This window comes from Anas acuta, chromosome 2 (assembly GCF_963932015.1).
Source record: "Anas acuta chromosome 2, bAnaAcu1.1, whole genome shotgun sequence".
Lineage (NCBI taxonomy): Eukaryota > Metazoa > Chordata > Aves > Anseriformes > Anatidae > Anas > Anas acuta.
In genome coordinates, this window is record NC_088980.1 from 1,802,487 (window position 1) to 1,818,054 (window position 15,568).

General features: G+C 50.5%; 1 protein-coding gene and 1 long non-coding RNA gene across 3 annotated transcripts in view; both read right to left on the reverse strand.

Annotated features, from left to right (window-relative positions):
• Positions 1–14,033, reverse strand: part of PTH1R (parathyroid hormone 1 receptor) — a 113,030-nt gene extending 98,997 nt beyond the window's left edge. For both annotated transcript variants that reach the window (XM_068673178.1, XM_068673177.1), the window contains exon 1: positions 13,864–14,033. In XM_068673178.1, the coding sequence (XP_068529279.1) occupies positions 13,864–13,938 (75 nt within the window). In that variant the 5' untranslated portion in view covers positions 13,939–14,033. The remainder of the gene's footprint in view (positions 1–13,863) is intronic.
• Positions 14,034–14,040: 7 nt separating this feature from the next.
• LOC137851998 (uncharacterized) lies at positions 14,041–15,562 on the reverse strand. The gene is made up of 2 exons (XR_011093609.1): positions 14,658–15,562; positions 14,041–14,265 (listed from the first exon to the last, which is right to left on the reverse strand). It is a non-coding gene; the product is annotated as an uncharacterized lncRNA (long non-coding RNA).
• Between the last annotated feature and the right edge of the window lie 6 nt (positions 15,563–15,568).

Sequence of the window (15,568 nt, forward strand, 5' to 3'; positions counted from 1 at the left end):
CCCAAAATGCCTAAAAGCATGCTTAGGTGGTGGTCACAAGCACAGACCCCTCTCTCCTTACAATTGTCCACTTCCTACCCCTGACAGCTCCCTGAGGACTTTATAGCACCTGAAAGGCGGAGGCAGCAGGGTGCCCCTTTCACACAGCCCCCTCCTGGGGAGGCAAAGCAGCCTCGCTCACAGGGACAACGAAGGGGCCTTGTCTCCTCTGCCCTCACCTTCCCAGGAACAGGAATCTCATTGATTTCTCTCCCAAGCTCCCTGCCCAGCCGTAAGGCCTTGCCTCCCCTGCCTTCCACTTTGCAGGCTCTCATACCCGTAATTTCTTGCCAGCGCTTGTGGGAAGGGATGTGCAGCAAGATTCAGTGCATAGAGGGTGGGAAAAGGAAAGGCAAAGGATCGACAGGCAGGTTATAAAATAGGCAGCCCTCTCTTCTTGCACGCATGCAGGCAAAAGAACCACAAAACCCACGGAGAAGGTCTTTTCTTACTTTTTCTTTCTTTCTTTCTTTCTTTCTTTCTTTCTTTCTTTCTTTCTTTCTTTCTTTCTTTCTTTCTTTCTTTCTTTCTTTCTTTCTTTCTTTCTTTCTTTCTTTCTTTCTTTCTTTCTTTCTTTCTTTCTTTCTTTCTTTCTTTCTTTCTTTCTTTCTTTCTTTCTTTCTTTCTTTCTTTCTTTCTTTCTTTCTTTCTTTCTTCCTTCTTTCCTTCCTTCCTTCCTTCCTTCCTTCCTTCCTTCCTTCCTTCCTTCCTTCCTTCCTTCCTTCCTTCCTTCCTTCCTTCCTTCCTTCCTTCCTTCCTTCCTTCCTTCTCCTTCCTTCTCTTTTTCTTCTTTCTTTCTTTTCTTCTTTCTTTCTTTTCTTCTTTCTTTTTCTTTCTTTTTCTTTCTTTCTTTTTCTTTCTTTCTTTTTCTTTCTTTCTTTCTCTTTCTTTCTTTCTTTCTTTCTTTCTTTCTTTCTTTCTTTCTTTCTTTCTTCTTTCTTTCTTTCTTTCTTTCTTTCTTTCTTTCTTTCTTTCTTTCTTTCTTTCTTTCTTTCTTTCTTTCTTTCTTCCTCTCCTCCCTATCTCTCATTCTCTCTTTCTCTCTCTCTTTCTCTCTCCTTCTTTCTCTCTCTCTTTCTTCTTTTTTCTTTATTTTCCTCTCTCTGTCTCTTTCTTTTTCTTCCTATTTTTTCCCCTCTTCCCTTCACCTTTCCCCTCCCCGCCCCCATCAGCCCTTGCCCATCCCCGTCCCTCCCGGCACCATGCCTCCTGGAACGTCGCAGCACTGCTCTTTCATGAGCAGTGTGTGGTATTATGACTCCGGCGATGCTGAGCCCTGCCAGCACGCCTCAAACCACAGGTATCTGACCCCGTCCCAATCCCCATAATACTGATTAATGTCCCGATTCACCACCCGATAGGGCCGGCACCGTTTGTGGCCGAGGCAGAACACCACCCCCGCTCCTCACGCTCTCTCCTCCTCCCTGCAGACCCCTCTCCTTTTGCTCGGGGATGGGGGGGATCCGTTCCAAAAAAATCCCACCCCGTGGCAACCGCGGGCAGGGAGCGCGGGAGCTGCCAGCGGTGCCGGGAGCCGTGCGAGCCGGGGTGCAGTTACAACAAGGCCAGCTCTGTGATTACGGCACATTAAGCCCTCAGTGCGGTGCAGGCTGCTCTGGGGCATGACGTCCTCCTCGCTCCAGCCGCTCAGCTCCGGCATCCTCCCTTCCTTCTGCTCTCTCCTTTCGGCTGGGATGGGGAGGGAGCCCGGAGGAGAGAGGCTGGAGGGCTCGAGGTGGTGCTGGGGGCAACCATGGTCTTGGAGATGTGGGGGGAGAATGGTGGGGAGAAAAACTTTGGTGGTAGCAGGACTGGTCCCCCAGAGTGAGAAGTGCAGGCTGCAACCCACTGCAAGAGGTCCTGAGGCCAAACCAACCCTGGAAAACATTGCAAAAGGTGTCTGTGCATCTTCCTGCAGGGATAAAGGCAGCCCCGTGCTCCAGGAGCTGGCAGCTGCAATCCCAACAAAGCCTGTTTTGGGGTTGTGGATGCTTCAGATGTGGCTGTGACATGGACTGAGCTGGGCACCCATGAATTGGGACCTGCTGCAGCGTGGGACCCCCTGCCCATGGGACCACAGTTTATCAGCTAATCCTGTACGAGGAAATAAATCCACTGGGTCCTGTTCTCTGTCCCCTTTGACTACGTTCATGTCCATATGGCTACTATATCTTTTTCCCAAAGCAGTGTGATGTCATCCAAAGCACCTCTTACAGCCCATGGCACACCTGAAATATGAAATATATGTAATGTAATATATATATTACATTTATATATATATATATATGTGCCAGGGAGCATGCTGGCAGTGAAACAGCATGGATGACCGAAGGGCAGCACTGCAGCCCTGGCTTGCCTATTTTTGCTTACTAGTAAAGGCAAAACCCCATCAGCTGGGAATTTCTCTAAGCATCACCAAAGTCTTGTCTACCTCCTCTTGTCTGGCCTTTTCCTGGGCTGGAGGAGCAGCCCCGGTCCTCAATGCCTCCTCTCCCTTGGCTGGTTCAGAAAGAGCCTCTTGTCCGATTGAAGGAATTGCCAGCCCCTGGGACAGGACATATCACTGTCTGCTGCCTTGCTCCAGGGTTCAAATATCAACCCAAGGCTTTAAGCAAAAGCCCTGGAACTTCCCGCAAAGTGGTTTTATCTCCTGTTATCTCATGTCCTGTCTCCACCAGAAATATCCTTCTTGTAGCCAGGGTTATCAGCGTTGGGCACCATCAGTTTCCAGCTGATTTGCAGGAGGTGTGGGACCCCTTCCAGTGACTGCCAGCCCTGCAGAACCATGGCTGGAAGAAGAGATGCTAATGTTGAGGTTTTGGTGGGTCATATAACCCTCTCTTCCCAATTCCTCCTGCTTTGCATTGTCCTGAGGGCTTCTTGGAAAACATGGGCTTCCTGACCTGATGCTTTTGAAGGCATAAACTATGTCTTTGCCTTGTTTGCTCTCTACAAGATGTTAACTCTGAACCTTAAAGAAGTACCTCCCAATGCAGTATTCTGCCATTTGATTTTAGATGTCCATTTTGGCAGCTGAGGGCTTAGGGCCAGCAGTAGGGTAAGGAACAACAGTGCTGCCAAATGGCAAAAGGGAAAGTGCTAAGGAAGGAAATCCAGAATAGAAGCAAAGGCTCCTGTCACAGCAGTGAGACAACGTGTAATGGGTTCGTTTGGTGGACCAGTAGTGTTGATAACAAGGCTGGTACTGCCAGCAGAGTATATAGGAACTAGGAACTAGTTTGGGAAAGGAGTTGGATGCCCAAGTTTGTTCTCTGCACACCCTATGGGCTCTCAGCCAGCAACTCCACTGATGTGCTATCACGCAAATTTGGCTGCACTGCAATCACAGGAGGGGTGTTGATTCACCTCCATGTCAGCAGAAACAGGAAAATTGGCAAATAAGAGGATCCAGGGATCCACCTGGGCAGGGTGTGAGGGCCGGGCTGTCTGCTCCTGCTTCACCTCACACTTCTCCTCCACCCAGCACTGTTCGTGGGCTGGCAGTCAGTTGACCCCTTGGCTCGGCCATCGTTCTGCTTATCTGGGTAACTGAGAGTCCTTATCTCCCCGGGAAGCGCTGAGTCAGGTCAGCCCAGCACATGCCCGCATCGACCCCTATGGAGGTCCTCTCTGCGTGCAGACTTGTTGGCACTGAACCAGGGCCAGATCCTCACCAGGGGGAAAAGTGAGGTGAGGATTGATGCTGTTCCGTTTTCACCAGCTGAAGCACTCTCCCCTCCCCCTGCTCCTGCAGAAACCTGAGTCATCTTTTGCTGATGACAGAGTAAATTAGGAGTGCACATTAGCTGTGACTTTGAATGGCCTAATTTCCCATTTACAGCCCTACAAAACACACACAAAAGGCACCTTAAGTTCAATTCGTTGACCGCACTGAGGCTGTTGATGACACTAAGGAATGCTAAGACAAAATCAGTATTAAAAGCGGGGTAGGAGAGAAGAAAAAGCAATCATCTATTGTACAGTCTGCTTGAAACACTGATGACAAATTTACTCAAACCTCCTAGATTCAGACATCACGATCTGGCATCTTTTAAGAAATGACCCAAATCAACCACTGAATTCAGCCCCATCCTGTTGTTTGAAATAAATCCAGCCTGCCAGCATGCCTATCATCCTTCCCCACCACCACCACAGCCAGAAACAAAAAAAGACACCCCCTCCCTTCGAGATATCCCCCAAATTGCTCATGTTTAAACGCTTTCAAAAAGGCATTCATTGCACAAGGCAGCAAGCCACAAAAGAAGCTACTGAAGCATGGCTTAGCATGGTTTGGAGAAGCATGTGGAAAGTGGGGGCTTGTCATCCAACCCAGATCTCTCGGCTTGTAGGATCCTGGCCCTTCCCATCCAGAGGCAACCCAGGATCAGGAGGCTGGTACCAGCAAGTGCTGGCTGGGCTCCTCCGATTCACCCTTTGGCTCCCTTCTTATTTCCCTGCAGTGACACTGATTGGCATCAGATGAGACTCTCTCGGTCCTTCGGCAGTCTACGGGAACACCACTGATTTATGCCAGCAGAAGGCTCTGGCCCCTTGAGCTTTGTGGTTTCTGTGATGAGGTTAAGGCAAATCGCAGAGAAAATCTGATCCCAGGAATGAGGCAAAAAACAACAAACACACTTCATTGTGGTGGTGAAAGGCTGACAGAGAAACACCAGGCATGGTGGGAAATGAACTGGGGATGAAGCTGGTGCTGTGCAGCGGGATCATATGATGGCATGCTCCAAGACTGCTCGACAAGGCTGCAGCATGAGTCAGAGCCATGCAGTTGCACCCCCACGCCCACTCGCATGGATGTGCACACATAACAGACCCCACGTCTTCACCGGCTGAGGAAATGAGACCTCCAGGCCCACCCAGTGCCTTTGTGGTGCAGTCAGAGATGCTCTGAGGTGGGATGCTCTGTGGCTGAGTGCGTCCCTGAGGATGTGGGGCAGCTCGGAGATTCATGAGTACACACATTGCTGACATCTAAAGCCAAGCAAGGGGAACCAACCCCATCCTGCTTTGTTCCATCCAGTGGCTGGCTTGGGTAAATGCTTCTGCATCACCCACAGCCCTGATAATTTAGCGCAAGTGAAAACAAGCCAAGTCTGTGTTAGATATAGTGCATCAGACCCTCTGAATACCTACAGGCTATGTTTTAGTGAGCATGGGTATTTAGACTGAGAAATCTTTTTTACCTCTTGATTACAGAACCATCTCTCTCTCTCTATTTTTCTCTGGGAAGAACAATAACAATAAACCATGTTTCCAAATGCACAAGCTCTACCTTCACTCCCTGCAAATCCTCTGTGCTTTTACTGCATATACAGAACCAGAAATGCCTGAAAGCATACGGAGATTAAATGGAGAGCTAAGTCACAACTCCTGGTCTCATCTCCTTACTGAAGAGGTTCATTTCAGAGCAAACAATTCATTGAGCATAACCTCAAGAGCGCTGGAAGAAAGCACAGGCTCAGAGAAAGCCTTGGAGATGCAAACTCTGAAAGACACAAAGGCCTCATAAGCTGATGGCTCTTGATAAGCCAACAACACAAGGTTTTGAAGTTGTATTCATCGGTCACCTCTTAGCAGTTCAACCTCTTACGAGCTCTCTCCCACTTTCATTTTTAAAAGAAATTTCCTGTATTTTACTGAGCTGAGGGAGACTGCAAACCATGAAATGGATACGCTGCATAATGTTGCTTTATTGATCTTACTCGTTGAGTGCGGCCAGGAGAAACAGGTCATTTCCTTGCAACCCCTCGCCATAGCCATTGTCTCAAAGTTATTTTAACTCCAACTGCTCGGTGTCTGAAAGGAGGAGCGGTTTGAGATGCAGCAGTCAAGAAGAAAGTCAAGGTAACATTGACACACGGCAGAGGTTTAGACAATAAAAGTGGGGTAGATGGAAATAGCACACAAAGTTCCTGGAAAGCAGCCCACTGAGTTTTGGAATTTGATTTGCAGGGCAAGGATGTCCCCAGCTTCTGAAAACCTTCTTCCTAACCTGAGTTAGGAAATGTCCCCCTGCACCTCTGCTACTGCCACCGTTCCTTGTCTTAGCATGCAGGATGGGCCCCGGGGTGCTGCTCTTCCTTGAGTGCCCAAGGTGTATAAAGCAGGTAAAAGAATAAGGCAATGAGATGAGGATTAAATGACTCACTAGTGGTCCTAAATAGTGTCCCCAAAGACCCCACTGGACCTCAGTTAATTTATCATTTGTCTTCCACTACAAGTCCAAGAGATGGTAGCTCCCTGCCATCTCCTTTGTACCTTGCCCCTTGGCAAGCATAAGCTAAGTTTGGCAAACCATTCACTTTTCTGTTAAAAAATACAGGAAAATAAAAAAGCAAACAACAACATGTAGGTCCCAAGCCAAAGTTCAGTGAAGGGAAGAGAAGAGAAGGTTTTCTAAGGACACCCAGTGACTTTCAAACTGCCGATACAGACATGACTGAGGCTGCTTCTTGCTCTCTGTGTGAGAAGACCAAGCAAATACATCCTCTGAAATGCCTGGAGAGAGGGGAAGGGAGACTGAAGTAAAGATAACATCGAGGAACCCTGATTAACAGCAGGGCAGCCATGTGAAAAGCGAGATAACCAGCCTGCCCTAGCTGCTGAGACAGCAACTCCTACACCCAGACACCGATCTGGGGGGGTTCTTCAGGAGGCCAGGTCTCCCCTCCATGAGCTGCCCTTCCTTATCTGATGGACAGCTAATACTCAAAGTCGTTACGGTGGAAAACCCCGAGGAGACCAAACAGCCATGGACTTTGAAGGCTCATTTGTTCTGCACGTTGTCTGGGTCAGGGAGGTGGGTTAGGGCAGGGCGGCAGTGCTACTCCAGGCTACGTGAAGCCCATGAAGCCGAGTAGCACAACACATGTCTCTGAGCCTAACCTCATTTTTCCCCCCAAAATGGAGAGTGTGGTCACTTCTGGTCCCCTGACCTGAGCCATCACTTGGGACCATTACCTGGAGGCGAGCTCATCTGCTCAGGTGAGAACTCTGCTCAGAGCGTGCAGTAGGAAGTAGTAGGTAGTAGTAGGTAGGATGGAGCCTATGCTGAGCGTGGCTCACCTTGCTGGGTGTGCATGGATTGCCAAGGAGCAGCAGGTACAGCAGGATGGAGGATGCAAGGGGCTCCACACCAAAACAGGATGGTTACACACGTGGTGTCAGGGTGAAGCTGCTCACATCACTGCTCTTCTCCATTCCCCCTTCTCCCTTCTGCTCCCCACCTGTGTGCCCTGACCTCTCCCTCGTGTATATCAGGAGCTCATCCAAACCTTTGCTGTGCAGACCCCATTCACTGACCCAGCAACAAACCTTCTCCCTCATTTATTTCATTTTTTTTTCTTCCATCCCAGCTTAATTTTTGCGCCAGGCTCAGTTCAACCATCTCATGGAGAAGGAGGTAGAGTTCCAGGTAGGTGGGACCGCACCTTTCCGAGCAGATTTATTGGGTTACTTGATGTGTGTCACAGCAGCAGGCAAACATCTCCCTGCTGCCTGTCCCCTGGGTCCCCTCCAGCCTGCCTGTCCTCAGAAATATAGGGCTGCCCCAGCAGGAGAGGAGAAATGAATTGCTTCCCTTGACTTCACCCCACCCCAGCTACAATACTTGAAATATTTATCTTTCATTCAGCGATAGCACAGTCCCTGCCCCTGCTGAAACGCCTTGAGCCAGGGACTCTAGAGGGGTGAGAGGGAAAAGGGGCAGAGAAGTCTGCTTTCTGCCTTGCTGGATAAAGGGAAATGTGTGGGCAGAAAGACAGGCCAGCCTTACAGAAGATTTCAACAACTGAACAACCGCCTGGGCGCTGTCAGGGGGATTTATGTAATGGGAGGATCAAAGTACGGCCTGATAAGAGGGTGCCATCCATCCAAAATTTTCCATTCTTGAATATTAAGTTTCTGGAAATCAAGCCAAGCTGGGTCTCCGCAGAGAAAGGCGGACCCTAAAACACAGAGCACCTCTACCCGCTGGCAAGGGTCAGCCTGGCCCCATTGGAAACATCAATGTTAATGTCAAGCCATGCACTGCACGCATGAATTTGGGTGTTTTTTTTTTCCTACGACACATGACAAGAGAGCTCAGGATCAGACCCAGGCAGGTATTCTGCTGTATTTCAGCTCCAGGAGTATTTTTTTTTTTTTACTGCTGGGACTGTGCTGTGGAAGGTGCAGCACAAAGATCACCTTGATGACACCGGTTCCTGCAAGGCCAGCCGAAGCTTAGGGTGTTATGGGGTGAGCGATCCACATGATGTTATAACATCCACGTGGGCGCAGCGGGAGACAGAGGAATGTGTCGGGGCAAAGTACCTCATCTTTAATGCAGGCTGATCCCGTTGAGGTCTTCGTTTCAGCCAGGGGCAAAGGGGGTGGGAGGAAGGAGAGTCCAAAAGGACAGAGAGCGGGGCAGGCTGGTGGGCACACAAATACGTGCTGGGCTTCATCGCCCTCTTGCAGCGGTGTGGGATGAGGATGAGGATGGCACGGAGAATTTTCTGGGAAGGATCTGGATCTGCTCTTCCCTCCACCTCTTTGTGAGGCACGGGGGAGAAGGATTTCACCCCTCTGTCTTTCAGTGTCACTAGAGGGGCTTTGCCACCTCACTCCATGCTGTTGGAGTGTGTGGTCGTTCAGTGTGGTCAATTCCACTCACTGGTCAGTTTGCCCTAAAAATCTATTAAAAAAATAAAATAAATCCTGACTTTAGCCTATTTCCACGAAGAAAACCCTTTACTTTCTATTCCCTCCTCATGGGCCAGTGGGAAGGATCCTGACTTTTATTTTTGGCCAGGATACGAGTTAGATGATTTTTTTTTTTTTGCTTTTAGCCTGACTCCTGAGAAACCGAAGCACGATGAGTGTCTGTGCCCCAAATAACTGCAAAGCAGGGACTGATTTCAGCTGCCTTTCCTCGGTGGGGCTGAGCAGCACGTTCCCAAGCACATCCCCACGGAGGGAAAGCCTCCAGCCTGCACCTTGCACCCAGGCAGAGCCCCGCATCGGTGCACCCAGAAAAGGAGCTGATGGATGCAGAGCTATGGGATGGCTCGTGCTGTCGGGGCAGTGATCTCAGCATCATTTTTCCCAGGGATGTGGGAGCGCAAGGATTGCTTGGCGGTGGTCAGGGCAGCAGCTGTCCCTGCCGGGGCTGTCTGGAGCAGGGTACCTCCGGCTGGGACTGCAGACGCACCGCCCTCGCCGGGATAATCCTGCTGATCCCAAAGCACCGCTTCGGGGCTATTTCGAGGAGGTCAGAAACCAAACAACAACTGCCTGGACCTAAAAGGCACACCTCGGGATTCATTTCCTCCAGCCTTGACCCTCTGTGCACGCACTTGCCCCGTTGCTTTCCAAGCAGCAATCTCGTGCACCAAGCCCAGCCTGCTCAGGTCGGACTCGCCGCTGGGCAGCTGAACAGTTTTGGCTTGCACGGGATGAAATCACAGCCCCAATGCACAGGCTTGTTTGCTTTATATTTTGCGGTCAAGTCTGGTATAATCCAGGGATATCTGCTAATCCTAAAGTACAATAACAAAATTTGTATCTTTCATAAATACGCAGGGCAGGGATGGGCACGCTCCCAAGCATGTGTGGAGAAAAGAACATTTCAGACATTGTTTCCTTACACTCGGAGGCTGCCTTTATTTAATGAAGTTAGACAGCTCGTTGGGATTTGCAGGATCTCTATATAGGATTATTTTATTATTATTATTCTTTTGATTATTGGCCGCTTTCTGAGGCAGAATGAGATTATCTTTTCCCTTCCAGCTATGAACTATTCCACTGCAAATCCTTCCCTTTTCCAGATCCATTGTGAGGTGGTTCTGGTCAGAGGAACAACGAGGAATAAATCAAACATCGACCAGCACCTCCTTAATCCAGCAGCTTTGCCCCTGAGCACTGGGGTCTCGGCTGCTTGGTGACAGGAGTGTCACCAGTGCAAACTAGGAGAGCTTTTTTCATTTATACCAGACCCTCCTGCTGCAGATGAATGGCACACAGCTTCCTCGGGAATTGGGGCTGGGACCCTCCTAAAAATGACCTGGCTGAGTTTGTCCCCGTTTTGGGTGATGCCTGCAAGAAAGGGTTCCCCATCCCTCTCTGACACCTCCTGAATTTCCAGGGGAGTGCTTCAGCTTCTCTGCAAAACCAGAGGGAAGCTTCAGCTTTGCCCAGATGGAGGAACTGGGGAACCGCAGGGATCAGACTGGGCTGGAGCCTGTCCTGCTGGCCAAGCGCAGCCCCCCAAAGGCTCAGCACCCCCCTGCACCCACTATCTCCGGTCATACAGATCTCTGCAGCTGGCTCACAGTTACCCATATCCTAAAACTGAGTTATTCCAACCCAAATCCTGCAGCAGGAGCTGGGTAGTGGCTTTATTATTATTATTTTTAATTATTCTGCAGAACATCTCCGCCAATGATAACCCGGCTTAGAGTGGCACAGGTCGAAACCAAGTGAAAACCGAACAGATCAGCACAGCAAACCATGGGGGTGCGGGCTGGGAGGTGGGAGGGGGGGAGGCTTTCCTGCAAGCAGCTCTGGCAGCATTTTTCTGATAAAAACACGGTGCCCACACCTTAACTCCTCTGATGTTGGACCCACTTTTAAAGCTCCTTTTGCACACCTCATCCTTTCAAGCCCGTATCTGCAGGGCTGTCTGGCTTCAGGTTAATCTGTCTTCCCCATCCGTTTGACAAAATAGAAGAATTAACCCAAATTTCCCTTCTCGGCATGCCAGATTTGAGGCGCAAAGCACTCCGTTGATAAACTAATCCCCGTTGTTGCTTAAGCAGGTGTCGATTGGGAATATTCCCAGGGAAAGGCAGGGAGACTTCCCCAGATTTCCAGGGGACCTGGAGGAGAGCAGAGCTTCACCCAGTCCTCTCCCCACATCCAAGGCAGCCATCTGAAGCCCTTGGCTGCCCCAAACCTCTCAGCTGCCCCACTAAACCCCAGGACCGCTATGGGTTCGGCGTGGCCACAGGCTCACGGGGTATCACGACCGGTGCATTCTCCCCCAAAGGGAGACCACAGAGCTAAAGGTGGGTGAGAGGGACACATCTAACCCCGAGAGAACCCACTCCCACAGCATTTTAACGTGTGCTGATTCCTCTCCCGTGCCTTAGAGTTAACGCAGGGACATGCAACCTGCACCGTGCCGGGCAGGGATTCAGCTGCCAGCCTCCTGCCCCGTGATGTACCGGCACGGACGATGAAAGAAACCATTCCCCATCCCTGCTCCAGTGCTCCTGTGCTTTTATTGTCATCCTCGCCTGCTGACAAAAGATTTAGGAGCTATGGTGACCCATTTGGGCTTTGCCAACGCGGGGACGCAACGCGACCGAGCAGCGAGCAGCCCAGCAGTTGGGTCCAAGTCTCTCCTGCCTTGGGTCCTCCAGCTTCAGGCAACTGAGCTGTGCCCTGAAGCTCTGCGTGGCTTCTGCCTCTGTCTGGGGGAATTCTCCTGACTCAAGCAGGACTTTGTTTGGCTCTGCCACGGGAGCAAAGACCTGGTACCGCTTTTAGCCCAGCCCAAAGCATCTATGGAGCCTCTCTCTAAATTAAGTCCGTGCACCCCTCTCCTTCTGCAGCTACCCTCACTGATTTTTCACTTGTTGCTTGTACAAGAGATGCGTTAGGTGGCTTTTAGTGGTGGCGGCACATAAAACACGCAGACCTGCCAGGCGAACATCAAGCATTTACGCAGCCCTTCTTCCAGCACAACAACTGAAACACACACTCGATGCCATACAGTCTTTTTAAAGTTAAAAATCAAGTTAGTTTGGGGAAGGAATTTTAAAAAAAAGAAGCTCTAGCCACCCTGCAAGTTGTTCCCTGCCTCGGAAGTGGTTGTGTGTTGGGATGACTTGGGTCTGGCTGCCTTGCTCTGCCTAAGTGGGTGCTGGAAGGGATGCAGGATATCTCGGTAGCCCCTGGATTTCCAGGGCAACTTTTCAAACATTTGAGCAACTTTTTTTTGTGTGTCAGCGGCAGGTTTGCAAAGCAAAGGAAGTGTCTGAAACGTGCACCTCAGCCTGGGCCGAATTAAAACTAATTTAGGTTTCTGGTGGAGCGGTTCCTGATTGATGCCCAGGTCCGGCATCCCCCCAGACCTGGGGCATGGGGGGCACTCAGCAGCAAGAGCAAAGCACAGAGCCTGGGAAAAGGTCTGAAAAGGTCTGTTCTGATGGGGTGTGGAAAGTAAAGCACACACTGGAGACACGAGACAGCTGAGACGCGGTTCTCTGGTCCTCTGCACCTTCTGGAGGTACTGGGATGTACTGGGAGAGGGAGCGAAGTGGGAATGGGACTGGTGGTGGGCTGTGGAAGCTTGCCTGTCTTTTCTGGATCCTGAAGTTTGCCCAGCTCCAACCTGGCTGTTTCACGAACCCAGTTTTCACCGCTACCAACAGAGACAACGGCGCTAAGAGGAGTTTGGTGCAGCAGGGCTGTGGCGTGGGGGCAGCAGGTGCTGCAGGACCTACAGAGCCTGCCAGGATGCAGCCCCAGAGCCAGCCGTGGGCACGGGGATGCTAAAACAGCCTAAGAACATGGGAGAAACCTCAACTCTCACTAAAACCTCCGAGAACCCACAGTTTCTTCCCCCCAGCATCCCCCAGTTTTCTCCAGGCTTTTAAAGGTTTATTTACACTTAGAGGTAGACCAGGACAGGGAAGGACTGCAACAGCATTTTTTTCTGAGGGGCTCTTTCTTTTCATTTACTGGTGAGGTGTTTTTATCCATCATGATGCTGGAAACGTGGGGGAAATCCCTCCCTGCCAGCCCTGCGCAAAGTCCCAGGCAGTTCCTACCAAACCCAGGAGAACGGGCCCAGTGTGACAGTCCCTGGAGGGGCAGGGGGGACCTGGCTGGAGCCAGGGGTTGGGGGCAGCCGGCTCCTTTCCTAACACATCTCCATCCCCTGGGGGAAGCAGACACCACTTTAGGTGGTGACCGTGCCCCTGGCTGCACCAGGAGGCACTGAGGGATGGTGGTGGCGGTGGTGATGCCAGGGATGCAGAAAGCAAGCAAAACTCAAATCCAAGCAGCACGCCCAGCAAAGAGTTAATATCTGGTGGCTGATTTTGGGTGACATCCACCTTCGCTTCTGCAGAAGGACCTTGGTGACCACCTGGGGCTGTAAAAAGGGGTCTGCAGACCTTAGCCCGTTCCCCATCAAGGTGGTCCGGGCAGCCCGCAGCCCTGCTGGCCACCTCTGCCTCCCTCTGTCAAGGTTTTCTGCCTCCACGTGTGCAGGAGCAGGTGAAAGCAGAGGCAGGTAGCAAAGGGTTAATACTACTTTCGTGCTCCTGAGTGTAAACTGCCTGCAGTCCCCGTGCTCTGAGGTCCTCTCCAGGAGTAATCCCGCAGAGGAAGGCACTGTTTTGCTGAGATTAAGCAGATCTACAGATTAAGAAAATCAAATTAAAATTAATATATTTTTTTTTTTGGGGGGGGGGTGAGAAAAAGAAAAATTGCCCTTTCCTGGGAGGTGTCTTTCGAATTATCCCTGCAGACGCTTTCCCCAGAGCCCTGTCAAACTGCACGCGTTGCTGTCCGGAGGGGTTTAAAAGTGATTCAAACTCCTCGGGAAGCACAGACATTTTAATTCCATCTGGTGCAGCCACTGAGCCCAGCTGCGCGCGCTCTGCCAGCCCAAGGAGCCACCGGCCCCAAGAGCTGGGGCTCTGCCTTCTGAATCCCTTCCTGAAACCCCAAAATCCCTCCTGAAGCCCTCGAAGCCCTGCTGCAGCCAAAGGCTCGTCCGGAAAGCGAAGGGAAAAAGATCGAGGGACTCACCAGAGCGTAGACTGAACTCAGCACGGAGCAGCAGAGGATCAAACCCAGGCTGTGATAAACCAGATATGATCCCATATCCAAGAGGCTCCTTCCAGCATCCAAGCTCGCTCGGGGAAGTAGGAGGACGAGAGGTCTTCCAGCGCTCCGGTTGCGGATGATTTCTCCTTCTCCTTCCCTCCCGCCCCCCCCCCCCCCCCCCCTTTCCAGAATTTGTGTTTGTTTGATTGTTTGTTTGTTTCCACAGTTTTAGCCAGAAAGGCACATGACAAGAAAGCCCGGTCCTTTGCTTCGCTTTCTCATGGCTGGAGATCTGGGCAGCTCCCTGAGCGCAGCGGAGGAGCCCATGTGAAGCGGAGCAACTCAGAGCTGCAGCCCCTGGTGCTGTTTGTTTTCCGTGTGCATCTGTCTCAGAGCAGAAAAATCACATCCATATGTCAAAACTGCTATTCTGTTTCCTTTTTATGAGGCAGTGGGAAGTTCAAATAATTTCTTTGTCAAACGCAAACACACAGAGAGAGGCAGGGAGAGGGAGGGAGGGAGGGAGAAGGCGAGAGAGGGGTGGAAGGGGTGGGAGATCGGGAGGGTGGGGGAGGCTTTTAACCACGGCTTTATTTTTAGATCCAGTAATTTTATCTTGTAGGTTTCAGAGGGGTTTGGGGAAAAAAAAAAAAAAAGTTTTTTTTTCTTTTTTTTTTTTTTTCTTCTGCTCTATTCGGCATGCAAACAAAACGCAAAGTCGAAAGTTAAAAAAAAAAAAAAGCGAAAACTTGGAAATATTTTCACTTAGCAATTACCTTTTCGCCAACAGTGGTACTCTGGGGGATTTTTGCTTGTATATCCCAGCGCGGTTCGGCTCCACAATAGGTTTATTCTGCCAGCCTTCCAGGTTGCAGGGTGTTTTAGTTACAAATAGGGATTTTTTCGCTTCTCTCTCCCTCTCTGTCTCAAAGGATCTGCAGTTTCAAAAAGCCGATTGAGCACGGCATGAAAGCGCGGGGCTGAGAGATCTCCCCCCCCCCCCCCCCCCTTTAAGTAGTTTATTTTAGATTTTTTTTTCCCCCGCGGCAAAAAAAAAAAAAAAAAAAAAAAAAAAAAATCTTTTCACTTCGCGAAAACGTTCAGAAATCTTCGCTGATTTTTTTTTTTTTACTTTTTTTTTTTTTTTTTTTTTTTTCCTCTCGGGCACCGGGTTCTCGTCCCGTGCCCGGAGGGAGCCGGGATGGGGGGGCGGGAGTTGCAGCCGACTCCCTCCCTACGGAGCCCCCCGAGGACCTGGGGAGGGGGGGGGGACAGTGCTGCACCCCCTTTTAGCCCCCCTTTTCCCCCTGCATTTCACCAGCTCCGGAGTTTCAGGGCTGGGATGTTACTCCCAGCTCAGCCGGGCGCTTTCATTCATAAAACTCCTTGGCGAAGGAGGGAAAGAAAAAAAATATATTAAAAAAAATCAAATATATTCCGGCCCCCACCGCCCCCAAAGGCGAGTTATTGGGGGTTTGTTTAAGAACCGAAAGCGGGCTCCTGTAGCCATCCCCTTATCACTTTTTCGGGGTGGGAGGAGAAGGAGGAGGGGAGGGGGAAGAAATCGTGGCAGGGATGCTACACGCGGGCACCCGCACGGACACAGGGCTCTGCGCACCCTTTGGAAATCAACTCGTGGGGATTTATTTTATTATTACTATTATTATACTTTTTTCCCTTGCAGAAG